General features: G+C 36.0%; 1 protein-coding gene across 3 annotated transcripts in view; it reads right to left on the bottom strand.

Annotated features, from left to right (window-relative positions):
• The window catches only part of UBP1 (upstream binding protein 1), a 42,703-nt gene that overhangs the window by 13,344 nt on the left and 16,006 nt on the right, over positions 1–13,353 (bottom strand). For 2 of the 3 annotated variants that reach the window (XM_072853731.1, XM_072853730.1), the window contains exons 3-8: positions 11,531–11,607; positions 8,796–8,901; positions 8,073–8,179; positions 6,181–6,333; positions 5,916–6,026; positions 5,254–5,361 (exon numbers count right to left, since the gene is read on the bottom strand). In XM_072853731.1, the coding sequence (XP_072709832.1) occupies positions 5,254–5,361; positions 5,916–6,026; positions 6,181–6,333; positions 8,073–8,179; positions 8,796–8,901; positions 11,531–11,607 (662 nt within the window). The remainder of the gene's footprint in view (positions 1–5,253; positions 5,362–5,915; positions 6,027–6,180; positions 6,334–8,072; positions 8,180–8,795; positions 8,902–11,530; positions 11,608–13,353) is intronic. The other variant, XM_072853732.1, reaches the window with a different exon arrangement.

Genomic DNA, 13,353 nt, shown 5'->3' with positions numbered 1-13,353 from the left:
AAGAGGAGTAGTAGTAATTATAATACTACTGCAACATGCCCTTTGGCTCAGTTCTCCTTTCTTCTGTCTTGTAGGTTGTCTAGGGAAAAATTAGTATTTGAGCACTGAGATACTTAGTTCTGAAAGGTTCAAGGAACAAGAAAGTCCAGGGGGAAAAGGGGGGAAGAAGAAAGACAAGAAAAAGGAGGGGGGAAAAGGGGGGGAAAAGGAGGGGAAGAGAAAAAAAAAAGGCTACAGCATATATTCTTCAAGCACCTTCTAGCAATTAACACGAGCTGCTTATGCTTTTGGTATCACTCACATGCACAACTGTCCCACAATTCACAAACCCATTGTGTTCAGAAACGGGATTAGAAAAATTCCTGGGCATTAAATCCATTAACACTAAAAAGACTAGCAGGGATGTGCTTTCTAACATCATGCATGACGATTCTGGACGCTGGGGTGTTACGAGGGGAATGGATCGCAGAAAGCGGCAAGGCTTCTCTGCTGCAGCCTTTCTTGAAACAGCATCTGCAATTGCCACTGCCTGGGACAGAGCACTGGAGTTTACAGACTCATGGTCTGATCAATCAGGATATTTCTTATATTTTTAAACCACAACTGAGTTAACCAAAGGATATTCAGCAAGCTAATGATACTAATACAGAAGTATCAGTTTATGTCTTATGGCCATTAGACATAAACTTAAAAGAAGAATATCACTCTGTCACAAGGAAGCATCCAACTCTGTAAAAAGCCATCAGAGAACAGAAAAAAGACTGGCATTATATCTTTACCTGCAATGAACGATGAATATATACTGATGAATTTTCAAAGTTGTTTTTGAGGTCTCAAGACTAACCGTCCTCCACTACTAGTACACTGATACAATACTACTGATACAACTGTACTCTAGAAATTTCCAAGCACTGATTAATCCTTGAGAAGGAGAAAACTATTTTGGTTTCAGATCTTTAACATCCTTCTGTATAGGACATGAATGAAGTTATAAAGTGTTGACCAATGGTTTACTGAGTTAAAAAGGAAGATAGGAAATCTTTCCAAGTATGACTTTTCAGACTCAGGATATTTAGCACTTAAACTCAGAACATTCCTGACTTCTGAAGAATTGCAAAATCTCAAGTTATTCTAAGCCACTGTTTAGTGTCATTTCCCTTCCTACTTCCAATCTACCTGAATCTGCCCAAATTCATGCTTTATAAGAGAGTAAAACTGAACTTTGGCAAAGAACTCCATACTATATTCAAACACCAAATCAACATGAAAACAAAACGTTTGTTCTCCAAATTAGGCTTATTGTACTTGGGCACACAGCATCATCTTTAGAGAACAGGGCAGCAATTTCATTATACGTGGGACAGAGCTTTTTCAATGAACCTATAAAATACAGGGTTCTTGCCTCAAACAACCACAGCTGTTGTTGGCAAAAGCAAAAAACTTCTGCTCATATATATTTAATTATTCTGACTGCAGAAGTAAAGAAGTTACTCCCAAAATGTGAAGTCATCCACATTACATAACCTGTATGCTACTGATACTGCTATAGGAAGTATAGATAGATGTAAGGAGAAACAAATTGAAGAAATACTACATGCTTATGTTACTAAACTAGTTTTGCTCCAGCTCCACTTTCTGACTCTCATAGCCTCTAGAAGGTTTTATATTCTAAATTTAAGTCACTTACAGAAAATATTTAACTTCTGCACCAATCCTTCATGCCCAAAACTCTATGTTCCAATTTATGTCAAGGTCTATACCTGAAGTCTTCTAACTTCCATATACACTATAATCAGCTCTATCTGCAAAAAAATGACCATTTGACCAAGTTTAATCAAATTGTAGCTTTATATAGTCTAGCTTGTGACATACAATATAATATATACTAATATAAAAATCAACCAAGATACTGCTGACAGAAAAAAGTGCAAAGACCCAATTATCACAATACAAACTTGCCTGCTTTTTCAAATTCAAAGCAGGGGAAAGAATCTCATGGTTTTTTTTCCTCTTCTTCCTTAGATAAGCTCTAGCTTCTATATATTTGGAAGAGAGAAAAAAACCAAAGTTCCTCCTTCACAAAATGGCCCCTGGATGAAGGTAACCTAGACATAAACTTCCACTCTGAGGTCCAGAAGGCAGTGTTAAGTTTGTAGCCTTTTATCTCTACAGAAAAAGTCAACAGTTCGTAGCATGAGAGAGTCTCTTAACAAGTAGTTTAACTATGCATCTGTCTGTTTGGAAAATACTGAGATAAATACTGCAGAAATTGCAGTGAATGCACCAAATTTTGAAACATCAGATGAATAAAAAGGAGTAATGGAAAAGTATATCTAGATGGCATTCTAATGAAAAAAATGAAAAGAAAAGATGGGTGACGGTAATTAGAAAAAAATCTCTGGTTCTTAGGAAAGGATAGAATAGCAGAGCAGAATGACCCCTCAGAAAGGAAGCTTCACCAAACTCTTTGTATTGTGTTAGAATCCCATACAAATTAAATTGGAAAGAAAAGATATTAGATTCAATGTTCCTGAAGGAAGCACAGTAAGAAATCAATCTGTCCAAATCAGATTGTGCCTGAGCTGGAAGAAATCATACAGGAAAAAGAAAGAAACAAAATTAGAAATATCCAGCAAACAGAACAGCAGAATCTTGGAGGGGCAAAATAAAAAAGCCAACATACAAAATGAGATTCAAAAAGCAAAGAACAAAAAAGATAGCCTATATAATAGGTTAGGTGTAGGAGGAAGATAATACCCAGCTTTAAAAAGGAAGAGAACTATAGATTGAATCAACCTAAATTTCTGGAATTCAAGGAAAGATAACAAAAAACTATTTCTGGGCATCTAGGAAGCAGCATTGGCTAAGTAACAGCCAACACTCTCAACTTCGTCAAGAAAAATACACTCCAAACAATCCTGTTTTTCTTCTGTAATGGAGCCACAGTTCCTAGGACACATGAAGTACAAGATCCATCATATATAAAAGACATAATATGCAAACCAGTGTCAATTCTCATACTTAAAAGTAGGTCTTTAGCTTTTGTATCTAAGCCCCTCTATGACAGCTGTACTGCACATACGGTACATTTGATTTGCACATATGAACTAAGTCTGGTAACAGCCAAACCTTCTGATGGCTACATTTGGGAAGACAGATTTGCAAGGACAGAATTGCTCTAAGTAGAAACATGCATCATCCCCTGTCCGTATTTACAAGGCCCACAAGAATAAGCCTGTCTGGTGACAAGAGAAAAAGGCTGATGAGGTGGCCTTCAAGCTGTAGATCAGACATTCCTTTTCTAGATCAAGCAAACAAGTTGTACACTCAGCTCATATAGTTAAAAACAGTACTTAATGAGTGTACAGTGATTACTAAGGTTTCACTATAAATACAGCAAAAATAGTGTTTCATGGTATTTTTTACGGGCTCGGTGATTTCAAATAATTTTGCTATTTATAAAAATCATTGTCATGACGGAACAGGTTACGTGTTAAATCTGCAGATCATACCAAGTTAGCAAGGCTGAAAGCATTTCATCCTACGGGAATAAAATTCAAAATGGTCTCACCAAACTGACCAAATGATCTCAAGATAGAATTATGTTAAAGGCAAATGCAGAACAGGATAGCCAGCTGCACAATTAAGAAAACTGGAAAGCTGGACATAGCTGTTATTCCAAAATAGTCTGTGGGTCATCCTTCATCCCAAGCAAGAAGTGAAGAAATAAACACACACACACTCTCTCTCTCCTTTGTGTCCTTTGTGAAACGCATTAGGAGTCCAGTACTACCTGTCCTACCTCAATTTTTCTTCACTACAATTAAGGTAATGTTCCCATTCATAGAAGCCTAGCATTCCAAGAGATTGTTAAGTTAAGAACAGGTTAGACAACTTTCAGGTATCATTTGGCTAGAGTTTGTCCTACTCTGGACAAGGGATTTTGTCATATACTTTAAAAATACCTTTTTCTATTATTCTTCCTATAAGCAATAATCATTCAATGAAGTACTTAAAACAACAGAAAGAGAAGAGAGCATGGGGGGGTGAGAGGAGGGAAGTAGAAATCCCTCCGAGGACCAGCTTCAAAAGATGCTTCAGACATACTTTATAAGTGAAAGTGATAAAATCCTGTTTTCTCCTGTCTATACCTCCCCTCCCCAGGGCCATCTGGAACAAATAAAATAATGCCTGCATTGCCAAACAATGCTAAAGGTGCATCTTAAAAGAAAGAAAAAAAAACAACAACCAAGAACAGTAGAAGGTAAATTTACACAGTTCAGTGCTTACAATCACTTCAGGGGGCAAAAAAATCCCCAAAGAACCCATCTGACTTAATATCACTTGTTCCTTCCCGCCCAGTTATATGGTTTATAAACAACAAGAGGCATATACTGAAGTATTTTAGAACCTAAACCTTATACATCACTTTCACAGATCATAAATACAAACTAAATAATGTCTGAAGGACAAGAGTCAGACAGTCATTGCCTAAGCGCTGCTGGGAAAGAGCTGTCAGCACAATATACTTGTTCAAAGAACAGTCAAATAACTGTCTTCCACAGTCACATTATTAATTGACATTTAAACTTGCCAAATGGAAGATGCAGGGTTGTTTCTCATCTGAAAAATGTAAGGTCTCAATGACAGTCACCTTAAAAAACAGCATTTAAGAAATCTAAAATGCTAACCCTTGACAGGAAGAGTGCGCAGGATATATGTTAGATTCATTTTGGGGGGCACATACAGGGTTAATGTACACTTCATGAAGATGTGCTCACTCTTCTGAACTGCATTAAACCTGCTTGGAGCACAATATGTAGATGGCTAAAGGAAAAATCAGTAACTAACAATCAACCATCTGCAACACTACTTGGCGCTTTAAAAATACCGATGTACATGGGAACTTATATTGAATGTAAGCACAAATACAGAACAAAACACTAAATTTCACTGTTCTTACTTCCACTAATTACACACACAGGAAAGAAAAAAGCTACTTCATTTCAAGTCGCATAAATGGAAAGCTCTTGACTTTTAAAAGTTACACAGTCCCTCTGCAACAGTTTAAGTGTTAGATTTAGGAAGGATTCCTTTGCTAAAAACAAACATGGAGTAATTGGTATACATAAAAGTGAATAAAATTAAGACACAGCAATCAAAATATTTTACTTTATATAATGGAAGTTTCTCCTATATCTAACACTGCACAAGGTATCTTGCACAATGAAAAGGTAAGCAGAAGTCCCTTACACTGCCTCGCTTTGCCAGAGAATCACCGTAGTCTGCTGGCAAAGTCCGCTTGCTGGACTTTTTCTGCTCATGTTCAACTGCATCTTCAATTATAGGCTCAAGCCTCATCTGGACAAACACCAAAGATTTGGATCAATTTTTTTTCATTATACAGTGAGGAAAGATCTAAAAGCCTTTTAAAAACTTCTGAAATCTTTAGAAAACTACACAGAACTCACTGATGTTTAAATAAAAAGAAAATGCAAAAACCTGCTGAGGCTCTGGCCTTAAATTCAGTAATCTCCAAAAAATACGCTTTCAAGCTCAAATTTGGCAGATAATTAAATTCTAGATTCCCCCCTCTTTTTTGTTTTTGTTTTGTTTTTCAGCTGCAAGGTTTTTAGATCTGTACCAAAAGACTTGCTCTAGGGTTCAGTACACTCAGTCAAATAATGTTCAATCTTAGTGTGTTTTAATACAAGCATCTATCGAGTATCTAAATTAAAGTTTACTAAACAAAATCTTAAAATTTAATGTTGCTGTTCACTGAACAAGTTTGTCAAATAAAAAGCTTGTATTTGTGTAGAACTAATTCTTCCCAACCCTTCCAAGACTGCCACTAAGTTATATGCTGGAACTATGTATTTCCTCCTCAGTAACCAGATGCAATTCTATTTTGTTACCTCTGTAAGAACTGTGGTGTCATATGAAGGCTGATACTTTTCTTTTTCATGTGCAGTTCGCTTTTCCATCTTTTCTCTGTCTGTTTTCTGTTTCCTGTCTGCTCCTTTTGGCTAAAAATGAACAGTTACATGAACAAGAAAGCAGGTGGAAAACAGTTTTATAATTGAAATCTGATCTCAGAAGTCTAGCAGTAATATAAAGATGCCCCCCATCCCTATGAGAGCTTCTGAGACACTTACTAAGGATCTGTTTTTCTACTGTTACCTTAAAAACTTTGATTTGACAACTGGCTGAATGCAGATGATCTGTATATTCTCCACTTTCAGTCTGTTTAAAAGTGTCAACCTGAATCCTAAAAGGAACTCCTTTCTCTCCTCCATGTTTACGAGGGGTAAATTCAGTGCTGATACAATGTACCTGAAAAAAAAACCAACCACCAAACAAAAAGGACCCTCAGAAGTATTCCAGACATGATTTTTATTATGTGTTACCAACATCATATACATTTTCTAAGGACAAGTAACAAATTACCCACCCTGAGGACCAAGCTGCATAACTAACATTTCGTTCCTTTTCATGCCCACATGCAAATGAAGTCAAAACCATTACATTTGAGCTGACAAGGAAGAGGGGAAACGAGCAAGTGTGTCACCAAAATCTCTCCAAAAAGCAGAAGTCATTATAGATTCTTATTAAATGAGAACTTCCTGGATCTTAAGAAAAATGTATGTGGATGACAACTACATCTATCATGAAGATAGCAAAAACTTCTTCCAGATACTATTATCCAATGCATTATAGCTAGACTAAACTTCAGAGTTACTTGTAATAAGTATTACCAAAGCTATAGAAGGTCACTGACTGGAAGAGTTTTTAATCTCATGTGAAATCAGGGTATTTTCAAATATGCCCAACTTCATATAAAAGTCAGCAGACTTTTTAATCAGTATGTAATTGTCTCAAGTGCTGCATCAGCCTGAAGACTGGGTTCATAAGCTAGAAATACCCCTAAAAGATATCTAAGGAGAAAATCAGTGTAACAGAAAGAGTTATGATTAATCTCACTGGACAGTGCTCCCAATTTTTTTTGCTTCCTTATGGAATTTTAAGCGAGCCAAGCACGATGGACAATAGCATACCTTGCACTCTCAACGACTACAATACTATCTTTTTATTTCCTATGGCCATCAACAACAGAGAACCCTAGATTGGAAACTGAAGCTTTAAGTGTAATCAGCACCACTGTGCTGTGTTCTCTAGCCTTTAGAATAAGTGAACTATACTTGCATAATAAGAATCAGTTCCATTTTCGCTCAGTCTGTTGTCAGTTCTTCTAAGGAAGTGCATAAACAAAAATATTCAACAGTTTATCTCACACTTCTTCAAGAAGACTACATTTTAGTACTTGTGTAATTCTTACTAGAAAAAATGTCTTCAGTTACACCAGATCAGTTAATTTACTGACGATGTGGAATTTAACCTATTTTGGCAGCCTCAGTAAGAAACGTTGCTACCTCAAACTTTATACCTTTTCTTCATAATAAAAACAGACCTTAGACAAAAGTAAGCTAAAAATTCCAATGCAAAACTAAACATTTTATCTAAGTAATTTCCAAAGAAAGAATGTTCAATTGCCCTGAGTATCAAATACATAAATAATAAAAATCCTACTACTAGGAAGCCTATTGACATAGTAAGAAACATCTTTGAATGTCTGATTTAAAACTCTCATTGTAGCACATTAATTTTCATTTTGTACCCTCAAGCCAAGCCTCTGCTGAAGCTCATTTCTTAGTTGAGAGGCCCACTCTCCTAAAGAAAAATAGTAGTGACAGTTATTTAGAGGGATATAAATTAATTCTAATACTTCGTATAACTAAATATTTTAACCATGGCAGCTTTCTGCAAAGAGCTTTTTGAAAGACTTATTTAAATTGTTTTTAAAAGATGCTTTTATAAACTCAAATCAAGTTGAAAAACCTAACTAGGAACCCTTATAGAACTACCAGTTGCTATGAACCTGTGTTTTTCACAAAGCTGGTATTCAATGTCTATCCCACAAATAAGAAACGAAGCAGCTTCGTAGTGCAAATACACTACTGTTTGTGACCTGAAAGGCACCAAACACAAACATCCAGTCAAGTAAAATTTCAAACCTGAATAAAAGCAGATGTACATTTTGTTGGATCCCACAAAAATTCAACTGCATTGAGCTGGCTTGGATTTGTCTTGATATCAATGACTCCAACAGACATTGGAATATCTACATTAAAATAAGCAGTATACATTTTAAAATAATCATATTCCAAGAAAACACTAGAAATAAATTTTAATATAACTTTACCATCAGCGAACACATGTAGGGTGAAAAAAGGTGGGGTTTGGTGGCTTGACCATAAGCCCATAAGCAGTTTCTCAGGACTAATCTGAAGAAACTTAGTAGACTGAACACACAAAGTGCTCAGGGTTTGGGGGTGTTTTTTGACTCCCCTACTCCACCCCCCCCCAGCTTATGCAACAAAAATTATTAAGTTACACAAAATAAAGAAACCATGTTGGTGTTATTTCCACAATCTACTAGAGAAAGTTACTTTTTTCTGTGTTCTCCTAATTACTGTTAACATTTAGTAATCAAAATTAGAAAGACTACTAAATGTATAAGGTTGCAGAGTTGCTGTCTTACTCCTGTAGCACTTAAAGGTTTTAAAGGATTGTGAAAGTAGTAAGAACATTTATATTCAAAATACACACTACGACAAAGCAGCACACAGAAAACTGGTCTGTGTTTTTTCACCAGCCCTAGCATGAATGTGACCCATGATCAATTTAAATTTGCAAATTGAATTTCATACAGCAGCAACAGACAGAGACAATTATACCTAAGTCAAGAAGTCTGTCCCCAGGGCGGTTCCACTTCCAACCTTCTAGCTGCTGGTGTTCTGTATATTGCAACCTTCTGTCATGGAACACAACTCTTATAATACTCTAACAAAGAAGAAAACAAGCATCTGATGAGCCACAAAGTTACTATATGTTTAGAAATAGCCTGAAGATAAAGCACTAGAACATTCCAAAATAGCCACGGTGCTGATAAACACGTATTTACAGCAAAAAATTTGGCAACCATCAGTATCCCAAAATATTCCAGAACACAGAAATAGAACTGAGCAGCAGGAGATATTTGAAAATGTGGTTAAAAATGCAAAAGATAATTACATCTGATTGCATATTCTAAATGTCACTATGAATTACATTCAGTGAGCAACACAGACAACATAGTGTCAACACTGTGTAGGCAAAACAAAATTATTTTAGAAAACAAACACTAAAGACTTTATTCTGAAAAGCAGTGAATATAGTATGACCATTTTTTTCATTGGGAATTTTGTGAATTTTTGTAGAAAATTTTAAGAAATAAAATTAATAGAAAAATACCTTCCTAGTATTTATAAACATATTTACAACAAATCTATGATTTTAATTACTAGTAAGAAGTATAAACAACTTCCAAACTATTCCAACTGTTCTAGCTGAAATATCAATCTAAAAATACTATCATTAACTTCATTTAGCTCGAAGCAATTAGTCAACAATACCTATTTTTGTGACCAGTTCTACTATGACTGTGCTCTTAGACATATTAAAGAAAAGTTTCTATTCTGCTGCATGAATGCACATACAAATCAATTTGTTGTACAGAGGGGAAAAAAATTGTATACATGAATTGCTCCTGAACAAACAAAATGTAGACAAACTTTTAAAAGTCTCATTTTTTCCCATTAGTCTACAGTCTTGCTTGTATTAACAGTGGATAAAAGTGTTCAAAAAAACCCCAAGAACTTTTAAATGAAGTGCCCCCTCCGGATACCTTGCATTTCCTTGGTTTTATTTCAAAGGTAACAGAAAGCACATGTGCATGCGTGCGCATGCACATACAAACTTGCCACTCCTTTTTCACTGCAAACTGGCAAGTTTGGAACTTGGAAATGCCTGCAGCCACCTTCACCAACATGAAATGCCTTCTTTGTTCAAAGTACTGAGATTCCAATATTTAAGTGCCCGAAATGGAAAATTTGTGGTTACGGCATTACAATGCCTTGCTATGATAAAATTTACTTTTTTAAACTTGTACACTGCTTCGTCCTATTTTACCTACCAAATGGTTAATCACCAAAATACAAACCTATAAAATTACAGCAGAGAGATTCCCCAAAGCTACACAGAAAGAGCACCTAAGGGGGCAAAATAGTCAACATGCTTATTACAGCAAGTCAACATGCCAGGTTGTAAAAGATTTAATTACGGACCTCACAAATCCCAATTTTATGCTTGTGCTTAACACTTCCTGAAATTATGTCTGAACAAGCACCCCACAGACAAATAAGAACAAGGCATAGGACTACACAAGCCAGCCAAAGTTCACAAATTATATAGCCCAAAGTTGACAGGGAAAGACAGCCTCCCACAGGCACACCGTTCTGGTGTACTTATCAGTACCACTGTCAAAGTGACTTTAATTGAAGTTTTTCCCTTCTTTCCCAATAGCTGAATAAGATTTTTCAGAGAATTTGATAAAATCGTTAGATGCTTATAAGAAAAATCCAAACCCCTCCCCTTCAGTAGGTCTTTTAATAATTTTTACCACAAATTAGACATTTTTCAGTCTGCCTCATTCTTACACTTCATGCAATACCTCAGATCACAGTACCTTCTGCTAACATTAAAGCACAATGAAACAAATCTGAATTAGGAAAAGGAGCTCAGCTGTGGAACAAGCTGCTCAATGAGCACCAAAATTAGAGAGATCTGTTTTCCTATGCATGTATCTCCAATACCCCACTGTTGCAAAAACCACAGGTTGGCTCTATGTGTCTTCCATAACACCTATTAAGAAACATGCTCATAATACCTCCACTTCTTTCTAAATGATCCTCTAGCTTCCTTCCACATCTCCTAATCACTTGAAACGGACAATGAAATGGCTTAGATGTTGGACACAAATCCACAGACAACTAGGTATCTTAAACTTTGCATAAAATAATTTGGTCTTCATTACACGCAAGTACTCTATGTATTGGGTATTCATACTTTCTTTTTTTAAGTATCACTGGTCCACACTAATTCTGAACAAGACCTAGTGACAGCAGAAAAAAAAAAGTCCATAAAATGTACAGTCTCTAGATTGGATTTCTCTCACCTAACTTTAGATACCTAAATTTGAAATCACTGTTACCACAGCTTCCTTTTACTCAGCAGAAAGACAGGGGCACATTTAGTGGAGATTCATCTCATCTTAAAACAGATCAGACTGCAGACCTCATAAAGGGTACATGAAGTGATTAGCTCACCTTTAGACATCTAAAGTTACGTGAAATGGGGAAAATGGGGAAGTTACAAATGGGGAAATGCATGCATGTATATTATTTTAATTTGTAGTAAACCTGAAAAAACAAACTAGGCATTAGGTTCCACTGTGTCTATTTTCTTTATTGGTCAGATCAGCTGGTCCACCTCCCTCTGTGAATCACAGTACAATAAAAGGTTAAGAACTACTTTTTTCATATGCAACCAGCAGAGGTTTGTTAGTAACACTATCTAGAGAACTTCAATTCACCTTCACCAGTTTCCCATTGATCTCTGGTATGTCTCCAGCTTTCCGATTATCTAGCATCCGTATTTCATAGGACTGACCTTTAAAGAGAAAGAAGTTTGTATCAGTAGAAGAGTCAGAGCACAAAGCTATTTTGTGTTTAATGCACCTGAATTAGCTTTTGGTTCACAGCACACAAGAATACCGGTACCTGAAACTTCTGTTTAAGAGATTTTTATATCAAGGTTTACTTCACAGCACAGGAATTAGTGCAACAAAGTGAAACTTTTTGGTCCCTTTAAAACTATGGATACTTTCAAAGTTTAAGTATTTCATTTTGCATACAGTGTAAGTACTTGTTTCTCTATTTTCTTCTGAAGAAAAACTCACCTTCAAAGCTGAATTTCTTTATTTTTGAAACTGATGAAAGGCAACATATTGAGAACCATAGACTGGTCTTCTGAAACAAACTCCTGCAAAGAGTTTTTATACTCTTCATATAAAATACATACCTCCCATGTTTAATTTTGCCCATGTACCTGTTGCCTTTGTACTATTTGTAGGCTTTGTATGATTTCAGAAATAAGCCTTTAAAAGAGCTAGTTACTGCTCACTTCGAACAGGTATGAGTGAACCTATCTTTCCAGTGAATTTGACTGTTATGCTTCAAAAGAGAGGAAGCTAGAAGTAATTTATTTGAACTACAGGGATTTTTCTCCTCTAAGGGGAGCAGCACATATTCATTTGCAAAAATGAATTTTTAAAATATAAGACAAAATAGATTATTAAAATATAGGGCAAAATAGATTAAGACATTCACTAAGATCAAGTGCAGTAAATTCATTACCTCTACATTACCTTCCAAATTACCTTTACGCTCTAGGGTTTACTACATTTAAACTACATTTATTGGCTTGCCCTACAAGGTAAAGGTTTAGCTGTCATACCCCTGTGAATAAGCAAATTATTTCTTCAACTCCTTTCACTGCTCCACAGACTGATGTTACCCCCAACTATGGACTGTTTGGCTTTTTTTGCTGTAGCACAATTAGTACATTTATGTATATACTCTACACACATATAGGCTTTCTTTACCCCAGCAGCATTTGATCACTGATGACATAAATCTTAAAAAAATTAATGTACCTAGTGCAGCTGAGTAAAGCAACAGATCATTTCTCCTATATTTAATAGGAGGGAATTTTCTTCCTGTTAATGAGATTTGCTCAAATACCAGTGTTATTTTGCTCACATGGAGATATAACATATGTAAGTCCATCTGCATTTACAGACAGCATCGGGTTTTTTCTTTAATCTAGCACTATTAATAAAACTTTTGCAAATATTTCTCTGTTCTCTTTCATCATTATTTTGAAAGGTGGGAGGGGGGAGAAAAAAAACATTTTGATTGCTTGCTCAACAAACTTTGCTAACTTTTTACAGGTACAAAATAATATTAAGACTGAAGATTTGATGAAAGTAAAAATCAAAGAATGTCAGGCTCAAAAATGCAAAAACAGCACCAGGAGTTTTTGAAACAAAGGATCAGATATGTTTCATTCTGGATTTTGGGACCTGTAGCTGCTCTGAAAGTGTAAAAAGCACCACAGTACTGATTGTGGTGATCTCTATAGGAGAGCCATACAGGCTACCTTCTCTGCTCTTTCCTGGAGAGCAGCCACAGGAGCAAGGCAAACACAAGGTACTAGGAACTTTAACTGCCCGCTGGTTAACACTGAAACTACAGTACCCACCTTCACAAAAATCACAGAATGGTTGAGGTTGGAAGGGACCTCTGGAGGTCACCTTGTCCAACCCTGCTGCTCAAGCAGGGCCACCTAGAGCCA

This window comes from Ciconia boyciana, chromosome 2 (assembly GCF_034638445.1).
Source record: "Ciconia boyciana chromosome 2, ASM3463844v1, whole genome shotgun sequence".
Lineage (NCBI taxonomy): Eukaryota > Metazoa > Chordata > Aves > Ciconiiformes > Ciconiidae > Ciconia > Ciconia boyciana.
This window is presented reverse-complemented; position numbering and strand designations above follow the sequence as displayed.